General features: G+C 41.7%; 1 protein-coding gene across 1 annotated transcript in view; it reads left to right on the top strand.

Moving 5' to 3' along the window:
* The window catches only part of phlpp1 (PH domain and leucine rich repeat protein phosphatase 1), a 167,727-nt gene that overhangs the window by 108,537 nt on the left and 38,643 nt on the right, over positions 1-20,547 (top strand). Inside the window, exons 2-3 of the mRNA XM_078199787.1 lie at positions 4,327-4,517; positions 9,816-9,941. Coding sequence (XP_078055913.1) covers positions 4,327-4,517; positions 9,816-9,941 — 317 coding nt within the window. The remainder of the gene's footprint in view (positions 1-4,326; positions 4,518-9,815; positions 9,942-20,547) is intronic.

Here is a 20,547-nt window from a genome sequence, read left to right as displayed (position 1 = left end):
TATATAGAGCAACAAAAACTAATAAAACAACTGTTACCAGCATAACCACGATAACAGAAAATGGGTCTCTCAGTATGACAATGGGTCTCAAGAATTTGATTTTTGAATGCAATTTGCATTTTTATTGGAAGCCACGTGGACTTTCTTCATGTGTCACCCTAAACAATGGTTGGTGGTGACGTATTTGGCTGTGAAACACATCAAAGCTATCCCCCTTCTTGGCCTCAGCCATACTCAAAACACACACCTTTTCCTACAGAGAATCAGTAGCAGCCAGAAGAACGAAATGAAATTGAGTAGACAATTACACCATTGCCTTGTATATAACCCATTTATAAATTAAACCATGTGTCTGTTAGATTATTTTCAGATTATCTAAGCATTAGTAAGTGACTTAATTACTGCTGAGTGAACATACTTTATAAACAATGTTTTAATTTTTTTCCTGGGATGTGGTTGTCACTAGCATGGCCAGCATTTTTTGCCCTTGAACTAATGGCTCGTCAGGCCATTTCAGAGGACTGGTAAGAGTCAACCACATTGCTCTGGGTCTGGAGTTGCATGTGGGCCTGCAGTTTTCCTCCCCTAAAGGACATTACAGAAACAAATGGATTTTACGACATATGATGATAGTGGTTATGGTCACTATCAATGATAGTTTTATATTTTAAATATTAATTGAATTTAAATTCCACCAGCTGCCTTGATGGGATTTGAACCCTTGTCCCCAAAATATTAGCCTGGGTCTCTGGATTACTAATCCATTAACAGTACTACTATGCCACCATCTTCCCCAAAATCTTGACAACCTTCTTGAATGGAAAAATAATCCTCTTGCTCTTTGCTAGTTACTTTAAATCTATGATCTTTGGTTACTGATTCCCCTCCCAGCAGAAATGGAGCAACTAATGAGGAACTTTGGATACATCAAATAATTTAAAATAACTTTCCCTGTCATCTCTAAAGATTTGTAAATATACTCATCCAAGTCTCTCTGTTCTTGCACATCCCCCCCCCCACTCAAAAAGTACCATTTATATTAATGTTCCTTTCAAAGTGCATACTTCAAACTTGCCTGTATTAAATTGCATCATATGGCTGTACATTTCACCAGCTTATCTATGTTCTCCTGAAGGCTGCACACTATTTACCATTTTGACAAGTTTTGTCACATTCTCAAGCTTAGAAAGTGTATGTCTTATACCGTATTGAAGTCCAGATCGTTTATGTAGAATATAAAAAAAACAATGGTCCTAATCTTGCTTCCGGGGCGAAGCCACTGCATACTTTTCCCCACTCAGAAAAACATCTGTTTACCACTTCATTCTGCTTCATTCCTTAGGCAATTACATATCCAATTTATCATCGTTTCATCACTGCAATATGCTTCTATTTCTAAATAAATCTGTTTCGTGGTACGTTAAGGGTGCCTTTTGAGAGTCTGTATGTACAGTCATGAACCCCCTCTGCCACATTAAAGAACTCAATCAAGTTAGTTGGACACAATTTACCTTTAACAAATCTCTGCTGGTTGTCTTTTATTATCTTGTGCTTCTAGTATGTGTTTTACTAATAGTTTGTTATCAGGAGCTTGAAACCTCTCTTGCTTGATAGTGTTCATAAGGAGCAGAAAACCTCTCTTGCTTGTCAGTGATATTTCTAATTTCTATTTCATGTCTTAATCTTTGTTCCTGTCTTAACTGTGCATGCAAAATTCCAGTCTTTTATGTATCCAACCTAATCTTCACTCTACTCCTCATTCACCCTATTATTCCTTGTTCTCATATGCTTCCTGCCAGCCTACACCAATCAGCTTTGTATCCAGCTGCCCCCCCACTGAGATACTTTGTTCTATGTTCTCTCCTCCCTACTGTAAATTATCTTTTCTCCAAGATGAAATTTCCTTGTTGTGCCCAGCCAGGCCACTCAGCTTCCTGAAATGTGTTCTGAGGCATCTCAGAATTTGACAATTGTTGTAGAAATGTAAGTTGTTGATGTTGAATCCCTCCAGAACTGCTAAGGGGAGGCAATTTTTTTGTTGTAAGGTGCAACAAGGAAGGAAATAATCATGCTTGTTAAAATAAACTTACTGGTACCAATTTGGTACCACACCCTAAGTTAATAGTGGCTCTTGCTTTGTTTGCTGCATAGTAACTATAAATACGTAAGTAAATTCATACCATGTGGTTAAGGGAGGACATTGTTTACAGTCTATTGAATAGAGTAGCATTTTCCCTTCCCTGATTTCCTAGGCTTACAATTGCACATATTTCTATAGACTTTTATGCACATCACTTTTGAAATATGAGTAAGTGGCTGCGCTTTCCTGTATAGATGTACCGCCTGCTGGGCCAACACAAGAGATTTGGTTGGCCTAAAAGCATTTGTCTTTCCGCTGAAGGAATGGAAATAAGAATGAAAACAGGAGTATTTATATTGGCAGCTCACGACATCCATCAACAATCCGGCATAGTGCGTGGGTGCAAAAATATTTTTGGAGTTCGCAGTTATTTCTATAGGTTGAAATAGCTTGTGTCACTGGAGAGAGATTTTGAATGGAGAGTTCTAAAGGCTATTGCTCTTTGATTTAAAGAGCAAGACTTCGTATCTGAGGAGGATTCTGGAACTTTCAACATCTTCTCTGACTTGCCTGTATATTAAAAGGCAAGAATATAAAATTAAATATAATATTTTACAATTGTTAACGGAAATAAATCAGTACATCCATGCCGAATTGTTGCCCAGTTCACAAAGTAGCATACAAATTGAAATAAAAACAGAAGATGCTGGAAGCTGGAAATTCTCAGTCGGTCTGGTAGCATTTATGGAAAGAGAAACTTTTAACGTTTCGAGTTGAAAACGACTCTTCAAAACAAACTGAAATGACTGAAACTGTTCGGCTTTCTTATTTAAGGCTCTGCAACTTTCTACTTTCAATTGTATGTGCAAACTATGAAATTTTGCACTCTTCATTTATTCTTCAAAAATATTAACATTGTCAATTCCCATAGCTGATAACATGGTTTGCAGTAGGGATATTGAGTATTCCTGTATTGGTGTGCTGTTGATTAGCTTTTGCAGCTTGTCGCAGTGCATCCTATAGATTGTATACACTGCAGCCAGAGTACCCTGGTGGTGGAATGGGTGGATGTTTAAGCTGGTAGATAGGGTATGAGCGAGTAGAATGCTTTGCCCTGGTTTCAGCAATTTTCAATGATGCTGCTGTACTCATCCACATAAGCAGAGCATATTTAATCTCGTATATAACTTGTATCTGTTGGATGATGAAGCAGCTTTGGGGAGTCAGGAGATGAGCCACGTGCTGTATACCACCCAGCTTCTGAACTGCTCTCGTCATTTTAGCATTGATGTGGCAGGTCCAGTTGAGATTCTGACCACTGGTTATGTCCAGGTTGTTGGTGGTGAGATATTTAGTGATGGATATACCATTGAATGTTAAGGGAACGCTTTCAGTCTGCATCCATAAACTGGAAGAAATAAATCCAGTCAAAAGTTGTAACTGTTTTAGGAGCACAGATCAATGTGAAAGGCTATTATGTGGGAACAGACAGCTTTAATTGATGCAGGTGTGATATATCAGACAGCACACAGTCTGAGTATAGTTTAAATTGTAATGGCTGATGTGCCAGTTGAAACAAGTCTGTTAATAGCTGTTTTTCTTCAGGTTCTGTGAGACCTGCAATCGTCAGACATGCTTGACATTTGCACTGCTAAATTTCATTCCCATACACAACCACAGAAATTACAACACAGGAGGAGGTCATTTGGTCTGTCACACCTGTTCCATATTAGAAATCTGAAACAAAAGTAAAAAGCATTAGAACTATGTGGGTCTATCTGTATTGAGAAAAATCAAAGTAATGTTTTGTGCAGATCATTCATGCATTGAAAAATTAACCTGATTTTCTCTGTCGCTGACAGATTTATGTATCTCCAGCATTTAAACAAAAATGTTGATTTGAATAAGTGACCCAGATTTAGAACAGGTAGCCAACTAGGAGGAGACAGTCTCTTGGAATCAGACTTAAAATATTGCCAGATGCTAATTATACAATCAAAAATTGAAGGTACCAAGAAAATGACTCCCTTCTTTCTACATCTCCAGAATTCATTTGTTGCACTTTCCAGTAGCTAAGTTCATTTTATTGGCAAGCTGTTTAGTCATGAGGTTTCATAACTGAACCTAATCTTGCCCTATATATATTCAAAAAGAGCTGAATTACGTTGATACCTTTTGCCATAGTAAATGGTCACTGATTTCCTCTTCCCCCTCTCTAATGATTAATTGCTTTCTTTATCTTCTAGGGAAACCTTATAGTATTGACCACTTGGAGCGGATCCAGTTGTGTGGGTTCTTCAATGTTCGGAAAGGGAAGATACAGCTTCATAAATGGACCAAGCGTCAAGTCATCCTGTGTGGTACTTGTTTAATAGTATCATCTGTGAAAGACAGCCAGTCTGGAAAAATGCACGTTCTGCCTTTAATTGGTGGAAAGGTATAGTGGCATTGTTCATTGTGTGAGAGTTATATAGCTGCATGAAAGTTATTCATAACAAATAAACTCTGCATTTTAATATTTATCAATATATTCTGCTATTGAAAGTCTATTTTGAAGCAATGTTATCACAAAATATTTTTGACTTTGTTTAATATATTTGGACGGTGACGAATGTTTTGAAATACTATTGCTATCTTTGTGCAGAGTGAACATTATTATGTACTAATATTTATTTGATTTATTATTGTCCCATGTATAGTATACAATGAAAAGTATTGTTTCTTGTGCGTGACACAGACAAAGCATGCCATACATAGAGAAGGAAAGGAGTGGGTGCAGAATGTTGTGTTACAGTCATAGCTAGGGTGTAGAGAAAGATCAACTTAGTGCGAGATGGGTCCATTCAAAAGTCTGATGGCATCAGGGAATTAGCTGTTCTTGAGTCGGTTGGTATGCTTTCGTACATTTTTCCTGACGGGGTGCGTGGGGTCCTTGATTATGCTGGCTGCTTTTCCGAGGCAGTGGGAAGTGTAAACAGAGTCAATGGAAGGGAGGCTGGTTTGCGTGATGGATTGGGCTTCGTGTCAGGAGTGTCAGCATCTGCAGTTGTCCAACAGGTTTTAGGTTCTTTCAGCTTATTTGGATGAGTGGGGGCTGCAGGGTGGATGAGCTGACTGACCAGGGCGCTGTGGTATAGGAAGTCATTCAAGTGGGGGGGAAGCACATAAGAAAGTAGTGGTAGTAGGGGATAGTATATTGAGGGGGATTGACACTCCCTGTTCTCTGTAGAAAGGAGTCCAGATGGCTATGTTGCCTGTTCGATGCCAGGGTTCAGGAACCAAAGAGCTGGAAAATCTCAACAGGTCTGGCAGCATCTGTAAGGAGAGAAAAGAGTTGACGCTTCAAGTCCAGATGACCCATTGTCAATGCCAAGGTTCAGGACATCTGTTCTGGACTGGAGAGGAACTTGCAGTAGGAAGTTGTGTCCAGTTTTGGTCTCCTTACTTGAGAAAGGATATACTGGCACTGGAGGGGGCGCAGAGGAGATTCACTAGGTTGATTCCGGAGTTGAGAGGATTGGCTTATGAGGAGAGACTGAATAGACTGGGGCTATACTCATTGGAATTCAGAAGAATGAGGGAAGATCTTATAGAAACATATAAGATTATGAAGGGAATAGATAAGATAGAAGCAGGGAAGTTGTTTCCACTGGCGGGTGAAACTAGAACTAGGGGGCATAGCCTCAAAATAAGGGGAAGCAGATTTAGGACTGAGTTGAAGAGGAACGTCTTCACACAAAGGGTTGTGAATCTGTGGAATTCCCTGCCCAGTGCAGCAGTTGAGGCTACCTCATTGAATGTTTTTAGGGCAAGGTTAGATAAATTTTTGAACAGTAAAGGAATTAAGGATTATGGTGAGTGGTCAGGTAAGTGGAGCTGAGTCCACAAAAAGATCAGCCATGATCTTATTGAATGGTGGAGCAGGCTCGAGGGGCCAGATGGCCTACTCCTGCTCCTAGTTCTTTTGTTCTTATGTAGGAGGGGGAGGATCCCATTGCCGTAGTCCATGTAGATAACAACAACGTAGGTAGAATGAGGAACGAGGTTCTGCATAGAGAGTTGAAGAGCTAGGCACTAAATTAAACAGAATCTCCAAGGTTGTAAGCTCTGGATTATTACCTGAGCTGCTTGCAAATTGACATAGGGTACATAAAGTTAGAGAAATTAATACGTGGCTCAAAGACTGATGTGGGACAAATGGGTTTTGGTTTGTGGGGTATGGCATCCGAACTGGCGGCTGTACCATTGGGACGGCCTAGATATGAACCATGCTGGGACCTATGTTCTTGCAAACTGCATAATTAGGGAAGTAGAGAGGGCTTTAAACTAAATAGAAGGGGGAATGGTTCTAGAAAGGGGATAAGCAAAAAGATATGGCAGCCCGGTGGCACAGTGGTTAGCACTGCTACCTCACAGCGCCTGGGTTGCCAGCTTGGGTCACTGCCTGTGTGGACTTTGCACGGTCCCCACCGTCTGTGTGGGTTTCCTCCATGTGCTCCGGTTTCCTCCCTCCCACAGTCCAAAAATGTGCGGGTTAGGTAGATTGGCCATGCTGAATTGCCCCTTAGTGTCAGGGGAACTAGCTAGGGCAAATGCATGGGGTTATGGCGTTGGGGCCTGGGTGGGATTGTGGTCGGTGCAGACTCGATGGGCCGAATGGCCACCTTCTGCACTGCAGGATTCTCTGATTCTGTGATTCGTTACAAGAAAGCTATTTAGGTAATGATATCATGAACCTTTAAGAATAAAGGAGCTGAATACTTAAATGAAGAAAGACTGCAGAAAACTGCAGCACAGAGGGATTTGGGGGTCCTCGTGCATAAATCACAAAAAGCGAGCATGCAAGATCAGCAGATAATGGGGAAGGTGAAAGAAAAGCTGACCTTTATTTCAAAGGGAATGGAATATAAAAATAGGGAAGTCTTGTTAAAACAATACAAGGCACTAGTTAGACCATACCTGGAATACTGTGAACAGTTTTGGTTGCCTTATCTAAGGAGAGATACACTGAAGATTCTCTGGATTGATCCCAGTTGTAGAGGGATTTTCTTATGCGAAGAGGCTAACTAGCTTGGGCCTGTACTCATTGTAGCTTAGAAGAAGAATGAGAGGTGACCTTATTGAGACATACAGAATTCTCAGGGACTTACCAGGTTAAATGCTGAGAGGTTGTTTCCCCTTGTGAGAGAGTTCAGGACCAGAAGGCATAACCTTAGTAAGGGGTTGCCCATTGAAGACAGATGTGGGGGAATTTCTTCTGAGTGTAGTGAATCTGTGCAATTATTTACCGCAGATAGCTGTAAAGGCTGGGTCATTAAGTATTTTCAAGACTAAGATAGACAGAATTTTGATCATGATGTGGAGATGCCGGTGTCGGACTGGGGTAGGCACAGTAAGAAGTCTCATAACACCAGGTTAAAGTCCAACAGGTTTATTTGGTAGCACAAACTTTCGGAGCGCTGCTCCTTCATCAGGTGAGTGAAGAGTTGAGTTCACAAACAGGGCATATATAGGCACAGACCCAATTTACAAGATAATGGTTGGAATGCAAGTCTTAACAGGTAATCGGGTCTTTACAGGGCAGACAATGCTAGTGGAGAGAGGGTTAAGCACAGGTTAAAGAGATGTAAATAGTCTCAGTCACCCCCAGACTGTAACCTTCACGACTTGCCTGGGCTTGCAAAATCTCTCTAACTGCCCTGGCTTGAGGCTGTTTACATCTCTTTAACCTGTGCTTAACCCTCTCTCCACTAGCATTGTCTGCACTTGTAAAGACCTGATTACCTGTTACGACTTGCATTCCAACCATTATGTTGTAAATTGGGTCTGTGCCTATATATGCCCTGCTTGTGAACCCAACTCTTCACTCACCTGATGAAGGAGCAGCGCTCCAAAAGCTTGTGCTACCAAATAAACCTGTTGGACTTTAACCTGATTTTTAATCCAGTAAGGGAATCGAGGGTTATGGGGATAAGGCGGGAAAGTAGAGATGAGGATTTTCACATTAGATCAGTCATGAACTCATTGAACGGCAGAGCAGACATGATGGGCAAAAGGCCTACTTTTGTTCCTACGTCTTATAGCCTTATGATTATATGAAAGGGAAGTAGTGTTTGACACATTTAGAGGTTTTTTTACAGATGTAACTAGCAGGGTGGGTAAAGGGGAACTAGTAGATTCAGTATACTTTGATTTCCCAAAGATACCTGATAGTGCCATTGAAAAAGTAAATACACAGGTTAGGTACTGATGGATTTGGGGTCGTATATTCGCATGGATAGAGAATTGGTTACTGGACAGGAACCAGAGCATCGGAATAAACAGTGCATTTTTAAGTTGACAGGCTGTGACAAGTGGAGTGCGGTAAGGGTCAGTGCTAGGTCACATTTATTTACAGAGAGACAAGAGTCACTACTTTAGTTTGCTGCTGATACAAAACCAGCTGGAATGTAGCTATGAAGAGGACGCAAAGAGGTATGGACAGGTTAAGTGTGTGGACAACACAATGGCAGATGGGGTAGAATGTGGGAAATGATGAGGTCATTCACTTTACTGGTAAGAGTAGAAAAGTGGAATATTCTTTAAAAGACGTGAAACTTACAAATGCTGATATTTAAAGGGACTTAAGTGTGCAAGTACAAGGAGCGCAGAAAGGTAACATTCAGACATAGCAAGCAATCAGGAAGGTAGATGTTGATCTTTTGTAAAGGGATCAGACTGCAACGATAAAGAAGTCTTGCTACAATTTTACAGGGCTTTGGCAAGACTACACCTGGAGTATGTGCAGTTTTGACCTTCATAATTGAGGAAGGATACACTTGCATTGGAAGCTGTGCAGTCAAGGTTTACCAGATTGATCCCTAGGACAAGAGGATTGACCTATCATAAGAGGCTGAGTAAATTGGGTATCTACTCTCTGGAGCTTGGAAGGATGAGAGGTGACATTGAAACATACAAGTTCCTGAAAGGACTTGATTGGGCAAACATTGAGAAGTTGTTTTCTCTGGTTGAGGAATCTAGAACATGAGCACAGTTTCAGGTTAAGGGGATGATCATTTAGAACATAGGTATGGAGAAATTTCTTAATTTGAAGGGCTGTGAATCTTTGGGAGTTGTCCAGAAGTTTGTAGATCCCCCATTGTTGAATTTATTTAAGGCAGAGATAGACAGACTTTTAGCCCCTTGGAATAAAGGGATCTGGGTAGTGGAAAAGTGGAATTAAGGCTGATGATCAGCCATAATCTTATCGAATGGTGGAGCAGGCTCAATGGATTGTATGGTCTAATTCTGCTCCTACTTCATGTTCTTAAATCTCAACACTCTCAACACTTGTGCCTCTGAGTCAGAGTTCGTTGATTCAAACCCCATTCCAGAATTGAGCAGATGATCTAAGCTGAATTTCTAGTCCTGAGCAAGTGGAAAATATTGCAAATGGATCCTTCAGTTAAATATTGAACCAAGATCACATTCCCTCTTCTAGTACTTCATATTGGCATTGAAGACCATAAAATAGTTTTAGACAAGAGCAGGGTGGTGTCCTGGTTATTCCACCAACATTCCTCCAAAGCACAGGCAAATTAGTCTTTTTATTGCAGCCTTTGGGATGTTCGAGCATAAAATGCTTGTATTGGTGTACTAAACAATCATTGCAATTCGGAACTAATTATTATTTTGAAGTACTCTAAAATGTTGTGACATAAACACTGTATAAATGCAAAGGTTTTTTTTTGCGTAGGTGGAAGAAGTCAAAAAGCACCAGTACTGTTTGGCCTTCACCTCATCAGGACCACAGAGTCAGACCTACTACGTCAGTTTTGACACTTTCCCGGAGTATTTACGCTGGCTTCGGCAAGCTTCAAAGGTGAGGCTGCGGGGACTATGCTTCTAGCCATAAGTGTTATGTTTCTAATTATTGCTTCTGGCAAGACAGCAAGCCACCTTTTGCATGCTGTGATTCAAGATTGGATAGTTATTTGTGCATAGTGGAGAACCAGGAGAGCTGTTTCTCAAAGCTTGTTTGTTTGCTTCTGGCAAATTCCACTGATGTGTTTACTCAGTTTTTTGTAAAAGATTAGCAAAGTTCACTCACCAGTCTATATTTGCTAGTGTACTGTGTGATGATAGAGTAGCCTTTAATTTATTTTACAACAATTTTTGTTTGGAAGTTTTTACTTCACAACTGGCAGGTCAGTTTTCCAGTTGCTCCTCCTGTGTGTCGTGTAAGGTACACAGTTGATCAGCCAATGAGGATGTAAGGGTTCGGGGTGGTGCTCAGAGGAAAATCTTGCTCCCTTTGTAAAATGTGTACCATGTCTTCGAGCCTTTCCTCCTTTCTCTTGTTTTGCAAATATCTCCCTTGGTCTTGCACCATTCAGACAGACCAGGGGCCTGATTTTACCATTTTCATTCTAAGTGCTGAATCTGGGCGTAAATCAGATCCGACTTAGAAATCTGTTCTCAGGCGCCCCCCATACGCACTCAGCCTGAAAAAAAAATCGGCAGTCGCATTTGCGCTGTGGGCGGGGCTTAGCGCGTCCGAAACGACCGGAGCTCTGAACTGCGCATGCACAGTTGGAAAAAAATTTGAAAAAGCGCACCCGTGTCAGATCGCTCTCGGGCCGCCTTCCCTTTCTCTCTCTCCCTCCTCCTCCCCCCCCCCCCCCCCCCCCACCACCACCACTGATCTAAGTCAGAGAGCCGTTGGAAGCGCTGAACTCGCGTTTCAGCAGCTGGAGCGCCCAATTCAGACTTTTATTTGGCAAGTTCATTTTGGCGCGATTCCGGATCGGCGAACGCGGCGGTAAAGGGGAAATGCTGATAAAGTTGGGCGGACAGTTCATTAATTCAATTTAAATGCATGCAAATGCATTTAAATCGCCGTTGCGCCCGTTCTGGGTGCGAAGCGGATCGCCGCCATTCCCGGGTTTCGGTAAAGTGGCCATCTGAGCGGACGCGGGTGCAGATTGCGTTAATGGCCTCACACCCGACTTTACCACGTTTTGGGCGTGACACAATGGTAAAATAGGGCACCAGGTATTTTCAAGCCTCCACAATGCTGCTGTATAATCAGATGTTGGGCAAAGACCCAGAACAGCCTGTTCTTCGAATATTTTCTATCCCTCTTCTGTGAGGAAGCCCTCGGCCTCAGGGAGATTTTCTTGATACTAAATCTGAATCTAGGATCTCCTCTTGTAGATAATTCAAATTGTACACACATCTCTTGGTTCTCCATTGGAAGGGAGGGAAAAGCAAAGCATGTCAAAGCTGACTTGCCTCACAGTCCCAAGGTATTAACTCTCTTTGTTAATAGAGCTCTTGAAACCCAAATTAACACTGGCAGGTGAGAAAAATAACACTGGATCAGATATAGGAGTAGGACAACTTGAGAAGGAAAGGCAGTGAGACTTGCCTGACGGGAACAAGAGAGGGAGAAATGAAAAAAAATAGCAGTGAGAAAAAGAAAAGTCAGAGAGTGGTGGCCACTAATAACAATGAGGAAAGGGGCAAAACATAAGAAAAATAATTGAGGCACCAGTAGTTTCAATTGACAAATCATGACTGTTAAATGAGCTACACTCGGGTTGATATGAGTCCTGGGTGGGTCCCAAACATTCTGGGTTACAGCATTTTAGTAGAGATCAGGGATGCAAAAGGGAAGATGTAATATTTGGGTGGGATTCTCCCCAAAATATTCCAAGTGTCGAATTCGCTGAGTGAATCCCACTTTTTTTTTCAGTGGGATTTTCAAACTGAATCTCCCACACTGCACTGTAGAGTGCACTAGCGTGAATATCATTAAAAATCAGGGAGTTGGGCCTATTCATGCTGGAGAGGCCGGCAGCATAGTGTTCAGCGGGCCACTGCACATGCGCTGATCTGTCAGTGCCGGGATCGGCGCATGCGCAGTAGCCCTGCACTGCTGGCCTCCCAAGCACTGACCCGTTCGATCACTGGCCAGCCTTGCGACCTTGCATCACTGCCGTGCGACACCCCCTCACCCCCAATTTCCTCTCTTCACACCCCCACCCGATAGCCAGCTCCGATCACTGGTCTCCTAACCCTCTGTCACTGATCCCAGTGCAGAGTGGCAGCTGATGCCCCACCCCTATAGGCCCTGCCCCATTAGGCCTTTACCCTTTGGCACTGCCAGATGCCCAGTGGGCAGTGCCATGTTGCCCTCTTGGGTATTGACACTTTGCACCTTGGGCAGTGCCAGGGAGCAAGGCTGGCACTGCTGAGCTGGCAATACAATGCCCAGGGGGCATCACCCCTTACCTGTGACCTCCTGGGGGGTCTCCATGGCCCCCTTCACTCCAGCAGGGTTGGGCCGCCAGCTCCCTGTAAGTGGGGAGCTATTGTAAACCCTGCTAGAGTGGGGAGGGGGGTACTCAAATGGGCCCGGAAATCTGGCAGCTGGAGACTCTCAGAGATCATGGCACCCAGTGGAGAGCTCGCTACACGGCCTCCGCTCGAGTCTGCTGGTCCGCTGAGCCGGCTGGGAGAATCGCCCCCTTTGTTTCAATATAAGGGGAAAAATGTTTATAGAATCTTGCAGCATGGAAGGAGACCATTCATTCCAGAGTACCTGGACCTATCCTTCGTAAGCGCTGTGTTATTAGTCCCACACCCCAGCTCTTTCCCCATAGCCCGGCAAACTTGCTCAAATACGTATCCAATTCCTTTTTGTAAATTACTATTGAATTTTCTTGCACCATCCTCTTGGGTAGTGTGTTTGTATCATCCTACTATGTTCATAAAAATGTTTTCCTCTCCTCTGCCTCTTGGCAATTTTCTTAAATCTATTGCACATAATAACATGCATGAATTAAAGGGGGGGGGGCGGGGGTGGGGGCGTGCGTGTGCGCATGTGTGTGTCAGACAATATTGGGTGTCCTTTACAGACAGACAAATTGTTTGGAATGCTTGTAGACATTTCAGAGGTGTGTGGAAATAACAAAGTAATAAAGAGGGATTTTAACTATCCAGACATAGATTAGGAGAACTGATCTGAAGAAGTTTAAACAAGGAGGGATTTGTAAAATGCATTTAAAATTATTTGTTGAGTCAGAATGTAAACCACCCTATGTGGAAAGATGCAACATTGGACTTATTTTTGTAGTAGGTCAGCAACATTAAGGCAGGAAAAATTGTCTCCTTTTAACGAATGTTACGTAGTTCTGTAAAATTCAAAACGTGGGATTTCTTTCTAAATTTAAATAAAATGCTACTCTTAACTGAATTATTGGCTTGTGCTCAAATGTTCCTGCAACCACATCCAGAAACTGACTGTCATAGCATATAACTTGTATCTAACTCATCAACATTGTCCATCCCAGCTGTTACATTGTCTCCACTGCCAAAGAAACCCTTGTGCTGTTAATTCCTTTGGTTTACTCAAATATTCTATTGTCCAGCCTCATCAACTCCACGGTAAATCATCCAAAATTCTGATACCCAAATCCTAGTCCTGTTCCTCCTCTCTTTCCAGTACACAGTAACCTCAATTAGCTGCTTATTTTCCAATTTGTCAAATTCAAAGCTCTTGTTTTTGTCCATGAGTCTCTCCAAAACCTCATTCTTCACTACATATTCTCTCCAGTTCTACATACCTTTGTCCCTTCTGCTCTTTTGGATCAAATCTCTCTCCCCTTTTTGCACCATCTTTACATTTAAAGCCTCAGTTTGTTTTACATCACACCTTAGAACACTCTTCCTAAAACTACTTTGCTATCATTTTTAGAAACCTTCTGAAAACTTTAACCCTTTCACTGTTTTTGTTACCTCTTCTAGCTTAACTCCCAAAGGCTTGAAAAACTAAAGTTTAAATTTATTTATTAGTGTCAGGGTATGTTTATAGAATCATTACATTAACTCTGCAATAAAGTTACTGTGAAAAAGGCCTCCGAATGTAGGGGTGGAGGGCACCAGTTGGAGTTTTCAAGTCTTTGTTAAATTCCTAAAGTGAATAATTCTGTTCACTGATGAATCAATATATAAATCGGGTATAAACTCAGGATGATGCCAGAGCTAACAGCACTGTGGGTGTACTTGCACTAGATGTACTGCAGTGATTCAGGAAGATGACTCATCATCACTTTCTTGAGGGACATTAGGGATGAACAACATATGCTGGCCTTGCTAGTGATGCTCACATTCCATGAATGAATAAAAAAGGAGCTGAGATGGGCAAAGCCAGGTGATGGAAATCTTAGTCTTAGTGCTGGCAACAGTGCTCAATCTTATCAAATGTGCTCAATCTTATCAAACACTGCTGATAGGTTAAGAAGACCATAGAGGTAAAAATCTATGTTTGATAAAGTCACCAAGATGTCATTTGTGACTTTGATAAGAACTGTTTCGGTATGATGATAGAGCTGAAGCCTGATTGGAGGGATTCAAGCGTGCAATTCTGGGAAAGATAAGAATGAGTTTGGGAGGTGACAATATGTTCAAGGACTTTGGAGAAGAAAGGAAAGTTGGAGATGGGTTGATAGTTTGCAAGGGCGGTGGGACCAAGAGTTAGTTTTTATTTGAAGTGAGTGGTGATGACGGTGATGATTATCAGATAACATGACCTGGAGGGGAAGTTGGGTATTCAATTTAGTGGGAATAGGTGTGCCCTATGTTCAAGGTTAGCTCAAAAAGGTCATGAAGGGAGATTAGAGAAAGATTTGTGATCAGAGTTGGGACATATGGGACCATTTGAGAAAGTTTGGTCAGGTGTGTTTATGGTAGAGCAGTAACGAGCAGACTTCTTGTTTGAAGTGAGGGTGGAGGGGACAGGGGGTAAGGTTTAAGAAGACGATTTACAGGAGAAAAAAGAGGCCAGGGGTTATCTTTGCACTCAAAGATGATACTGGAATAGTAAGCAATTTTAACAGATGAAAGCAGGACCAAAAGTGTTTTAAGTAGTCTAACCAGATCTGGCGATGGATGGCTAAAATACTTGTCCACCATATCCTTCCACGTCTATGTCCCTTGGACATAAAGGAGTGGTGACCAGGACCTTACCAGGGGGAAGGACCAATGTGAGGGCAAGTAATGGCTTTATTGGGAACTGAGACATTAAAGATTGAGGTGAGGTTGTGGCTGAATAAACCAGTAACTGCGGAAATGCTGTGGCAAATTAATAGCCAAAGGGTAGATAGTTGGGGTTTTGAAATTGCAGTTGTAAATGAATTGAGGATAGTGTTTTCCAAGGATAGATATAGGAGGAGAATGTATGTGGTGAGTGATACAAGGAAGCAATCAGAGGTGCTTTATCTGTAAGCACTCTGAAGTATGAAGGGTAACAGTGATTTGTACTAACTTGCATGAATTGTCAGTGATAATTAGATTAGACTGTCCTCTGATGTCTTATGTTGTCGAACTGTCTGTAAACGCTCTAATGGAAACTGACACTAAAGGTGACTACATAGGTGAAATGCCAGAGGACAGGCAGAACCTGTGGGATTATATAAGCCAACATCTTCAGAAAAGATGGGGAAAAAGAAAATATTATAGTGCGTTTCTGTACCACAAATCAATTTGGATTATTTTCCTTGAAAACAGAAAAACACTTGCATTGTTTGTAAATAATTTTGGTTTATCATAAAGTCATAGAATCTACAGCATGGAGACAGGCCCTTTGGCCCAAACTAGTCCATGCTGACCTAAATGGCAATCTAAGCTAACCCCTTTTGCCTGCATTTGGCCCATATCCCTCTAAATCTTTCCTATCCACGTATCTGTCCAAATGCCTTTTAAATGTTGTCAATGTCCCTGCCTCAACCACTTCTTCCAGCAGCTCATTCCACATACGCACCACCCTCTGTGTAAAAAAAAAAAGTTGCTCCTCGTTCCCATTAATTCTTTCCCCTCTTAACTTAAACCCTCTAGTTCTTGATTCCCCAGAAAAAGACTGAGTGCATTCACCCTATCCATGCCCCTCATGATCTTATACACCTCCATAAGATCACCCCTCAATCTCCGACGCTGCAAAGAAAAATGTCCTAACCTGTCCAATCTCTCCCTATAATTCGGTCCCTTGAGTCTTGGCAATGTCCTTGTAAATCTCTTCTGCACTCTCTCCAGTTTAATAACATCTTTCCTATAGCAAGATGACCAAAACTGAACATAATACTCCAGGTATGGCCTCACCAATGTCCTGTACAACTGCAACATAACTTCCCAACTTCTCTGCTCAATGCCCTGACTGGTGAAGGCCAGCATGCCAAAAGCCTTCACTACCCTATTTACCTGTGATTCCATCTTTAGACAACTGTGCACTGAACTCTAAGGTCGCTCTGTTCCACGATACTCCCTAAGGTCCCACTATTCACCATGAAAGTCCTACCTGAATTTGACTTTCCAAAATGTAACACCTCACACTTATCTGTATTGAACTCCATTTGCCATTTCTCCCCCCCACTTCCCCAGTTGAACATGATCCTGCTGCAATTTTTGATCTTCCTCACTGTCTACAGTAGCACCTATTTTAGTGTCATCTGCAAACTTACTGATCATGTCTTGGATGTTCTCATCCAAATCGTTGATATAGATAACAAATAGCAATGGGCCCAGCACTGACCCCTGAGATACACCGCTAGTCACAGGCCTCCAGTCCAACAAGCATCCTTCCACCATTACCTCTGCTTCCTACCATCAAGCCAATTGTATATCCAGTTTGCCAGCTCTCCCTGGATTCCATGTAATCTAACCTTCCAGAGCAGCCTACCATGTGGAACTTTATCAAAGGCCTTACTGAAGTCCATATAGACTACTTTTACCGTCCTGTCCTCATCAACCTTCCTAGTCACTTCAAAGAACTCTAACAAATTTGTAAGACATGATCTTCCATGTGCAAAGCCATGCTGACTACTCCGAATCAAACCCTGTCTTTCCAAATGCCTGTGTATCTTATCCCTCAGAATGCTCTCTAGTAACTTACCCACAACAGATGTTAGGCTTACTGGTCTATAATTCCAAGGTTTTTCTTTGCAGCCCTTCTTAAATAAGGGCACAATGTTTGCTACCCTCTAGTCTTCTGGTTCCTCCCCAGGGCTAAAGATGATGCAAATATCTCAGCCAGGGCTCCCGTAATTTCTTCTCTAGCCTGACGCAATGTTCTTGGATATACCTGGTCTAGGCCAGGCAATTTATCCACCTTCATACATTTTAATAAGTCCATCACCTCTACGAACTGTCCCCAATATATTGCCACTAACTTTCCCAGGTTCCCAAGTCTTCATGTCTTTCTTCACGGTAAACACAGAAGAAAAATATTCATTGAGAACCTCGCCCATCTCGCGGTTCCACACGTGTCCACTTTGGTCCTTGAAGGGTCCTATTCTCTCTCCAGTTATCTTTTTCCTTTAATATACTTAAAGAATCTCTTCGGATTCACCTTAATCCTGTCAGCTAAAGCTACCTCATGCCCCCTTTTTGCCCTCCTAATCTCCTCCTTGAGTATATTCCTGTATCCCCGGTACACCTCCAGGTTTAGTCATCATATTGTTTATTTTGACTTAACCCAAAAACTCTGGCCTGAAAAAAATTAAATGTGAACTTCTTAAGGACAAATCCATTTAGCTGGTTATTTAGCTTGTTCTGTATCAAAGCACTAAATTGAAAAATTGTTCAGGGGGATCGTGTGAAGAGAGAGAAGCAGGTAAAAGATTTTGCATACTTTTAACTCCAATCTTCTCCAATGCTGGTAAGCAGTCAATTGCAACAATTGTAGGGAATGCTAATGAAACATTTAATTGCATCTGAGTTTTAAGCCGTTAGGCAATAGAGTAAATACACTGCTCTTGATTAATTTGAAAGAACAGTTTGCATAATGTGCCTTTGTTCTTTGATTCCAAAATTGCTTTGTACTACGTTCTCGTCATTTCCTTGTTCAAAAACAGAGGTCTACTTGGTGCGTTTCCAATTACTGTAGGTTATGCCTTGTTTTTGCAATAAAGTACGACAAGATGATTCTTCAAAGCAAGTGGGGATCAAAATACTTTTTTCAGGTTTTATGCATTTATGCTGCAGTTGAGCTATAATTCTGAATTTTTCCTAATTTTTATTCTTTCTAATGAAAATTTGCAAATTCGTAACACACTATAGATGGAGATTTCTCAATTTTAATTATTGTGAACTAAAATTCCAATTCTATCCGCTTCTTCTATGAAACATGATTTGCAATTGGGACAAAGGAAAATTTGAATATGCAATCATCAGAAGATTCTTTAAAAAATGTACAGCTCTTAATGGTCATGACCTGACTTTTTAATTTTTGCAAGTCATTCAAAAAATAGAAACTGATCCTACAGGTATTTGTAAATATACTGAAGAAGATTAAGTTCAACGAGGAGTCACATGAAGTGATTAATTTTGGTAGAAAGAACAAGGATAGACAACCTAAAATCAAGAATACAACTTTTAAGAGGGTACAGGAGCAGAGGGACTAGGTGTATATGTGCATAAATCATTGAAGGTGGCAGGACAGGTTAGAGAGTGGTTAATAAGGCATGCAGCATCCTGGACTATGCCCTTTAGAGTACAAGAACAAGGGGGTTATGTTGATCTTGTATTAGACAGTAGTTCAACCTCATTTGGAGTATTGTGTTCAGTTCTGGGCACTGTACTTTGGGACAGATGTGAAGGTATTGGAGAGACTGCAGAAAAGAAACAAGAATGGTTTCAGAGATGAGGAACTTCAGTTCTGAAGATAGATTGGAGAATGTTTTCCTTGGAGAAGAGAAGGCTGAGAGGTGATTTGATAAAGGTATTCAAAATTGTGAGGGTCTGGAAAGAGGAGGTAGGGAGAAATTGTTCCCAATCATATGAGGATTGAGAATGAGAAGGCACAGATTTATGGCAAGTGGCAACAGAAGCAAAAGTGATATGAGGAAAAGATTTTTCATTGAGTGGTTGGGGTCTGGAATGCACTGCCTGAGAATGTTGTGGAAGCAGGTTCAATCATGGCAACAGGGAAATAGACTGTTGCCTGAAAAGGAAGAATATGCAGGGTTTCGTGGAGAAGGTGGGAGAATGGCACTAGGGGAATTGCTCATTTAAAGAGCCAGTGCTGATACAATGAGCTGATTGGCCATCACCTGCTCTGTAACAATTCTGTGATAGTTTTTCCATTTAGGGGTTTACGTTCCAGAACTAACTGTTCATAAAATGTTCTCTCATTCTAAAAATAAATGCATATTAAATGAATTTAAAATCTCTTGAATCCTTGGCATTTCATAGATATTCTTGAGCTGTATTTTCATATTATCAATCTCACTCATGCAACATTTTAAATATGATGATAATGGGTGATTTTGGGAGGGACAAGAGAGGGAGAAATCTCTAAATCTGACATCAAGATTTCAAAGGAAGTCTTCAAAATTGACTGGAATGCATAACAATCCTGCCTGAATGCAGATTTGGCTTTTGTTTTGTTACCCATTTCTCCTGTCCTCTTGCTTAAGTGATGATAGGTGTAACTCAATGCTTTGGGCACCAGCAGGCCTGTGGTAACTCGCCTAAAGCAGAGTTCATTTCTAAACCTCCTATTCCACTGTTGGCTCATTTATCCATTGAACCATTACGGAGTGTTCTCATTCAATGTCAGCATGTGCTTTCAGCCAGAGCCACTGAATAATAATTTATGGCAGAACCTGTCTTGAGTTTCCAACATGGTCCACTAGCCTCAAACGACAGCCAGTTTTATGTCCCAAATCTGTGCTGAGAGCTTTGTCCTTTTTTTGGCTATCGTGTTGCAATTACAGTGGAACCCCGATTTTAACGCGCCCCGATTTAGCGCGAATTCGGATATAACGCGATGATGTCATTGGACCCTTTTTTTCCCGCTAATAATTGGCAATAATTGTATCTACAGAGCCTTCAGGACAAAGTTAACCAATTTTCTCTGCAAATATTCTCCTCTCTCAATGACTCTATCCTATGGTGGAGGTCCATGGGTACTGGTATTCTCTGGTACCTTGCCAGTTTGGCGGTGGTTCATGTTTGAGCTTTGATAATGGGGTGGTCATGGTGGCACAGTAGTTAGCATTGCTGCCTTACAGCGCCAGACACCCGGGTTCAATTCTGGCTTCAGGTGACTGTGTGGAGTTTTCATGTTCTTCCCGTGTATGCGTGGGTTTCCTCCGAGTGCTCTGGTTTCCTCCACAGTCCAAAGGTTAGGTGGATTGGCCATGCTAAATTGTCTCATTGTGGCCCAAGATGTGTAGGTTAGGGGGATTAGCGGGGAAAATACATAGGGTTACAGAAATAGGTTCTGGTTGGTATGCTGTATCAGAGAGTCAGTGCAGACTCGAGGGCCGAATGGCCTCCTTCTGCACTGTAGGGATTCTATGATTCACTGTCATTCTTAGCTTATTTGGTAACAAAAATTTCCATAAGGTCCAGTGATCATTCCTTTTGTTTAAACTGATTGCACCCTTATATTGTTGAGTCTCTGTTTAAAAGCCCTACCCGCTACA

Source organism: Mustelus asterias, chromosome 2 (assembly GCF_964213995.1).
Source record: "Mustelus asterias chromosome 2, sMusAst1.hap1.1, whole genome shotgun sequence".
In the NCBI taxonomy this organism is placed as follows: Eukaryota; Metazoa; Chordata; class Chondrichthyes; order Carcharhiniformes; family Triakidae; genus Mustelus; species Mustelus asterias.
This window is presented reverse-complemented; position numbering and strand designations above follow the sequence as displayed.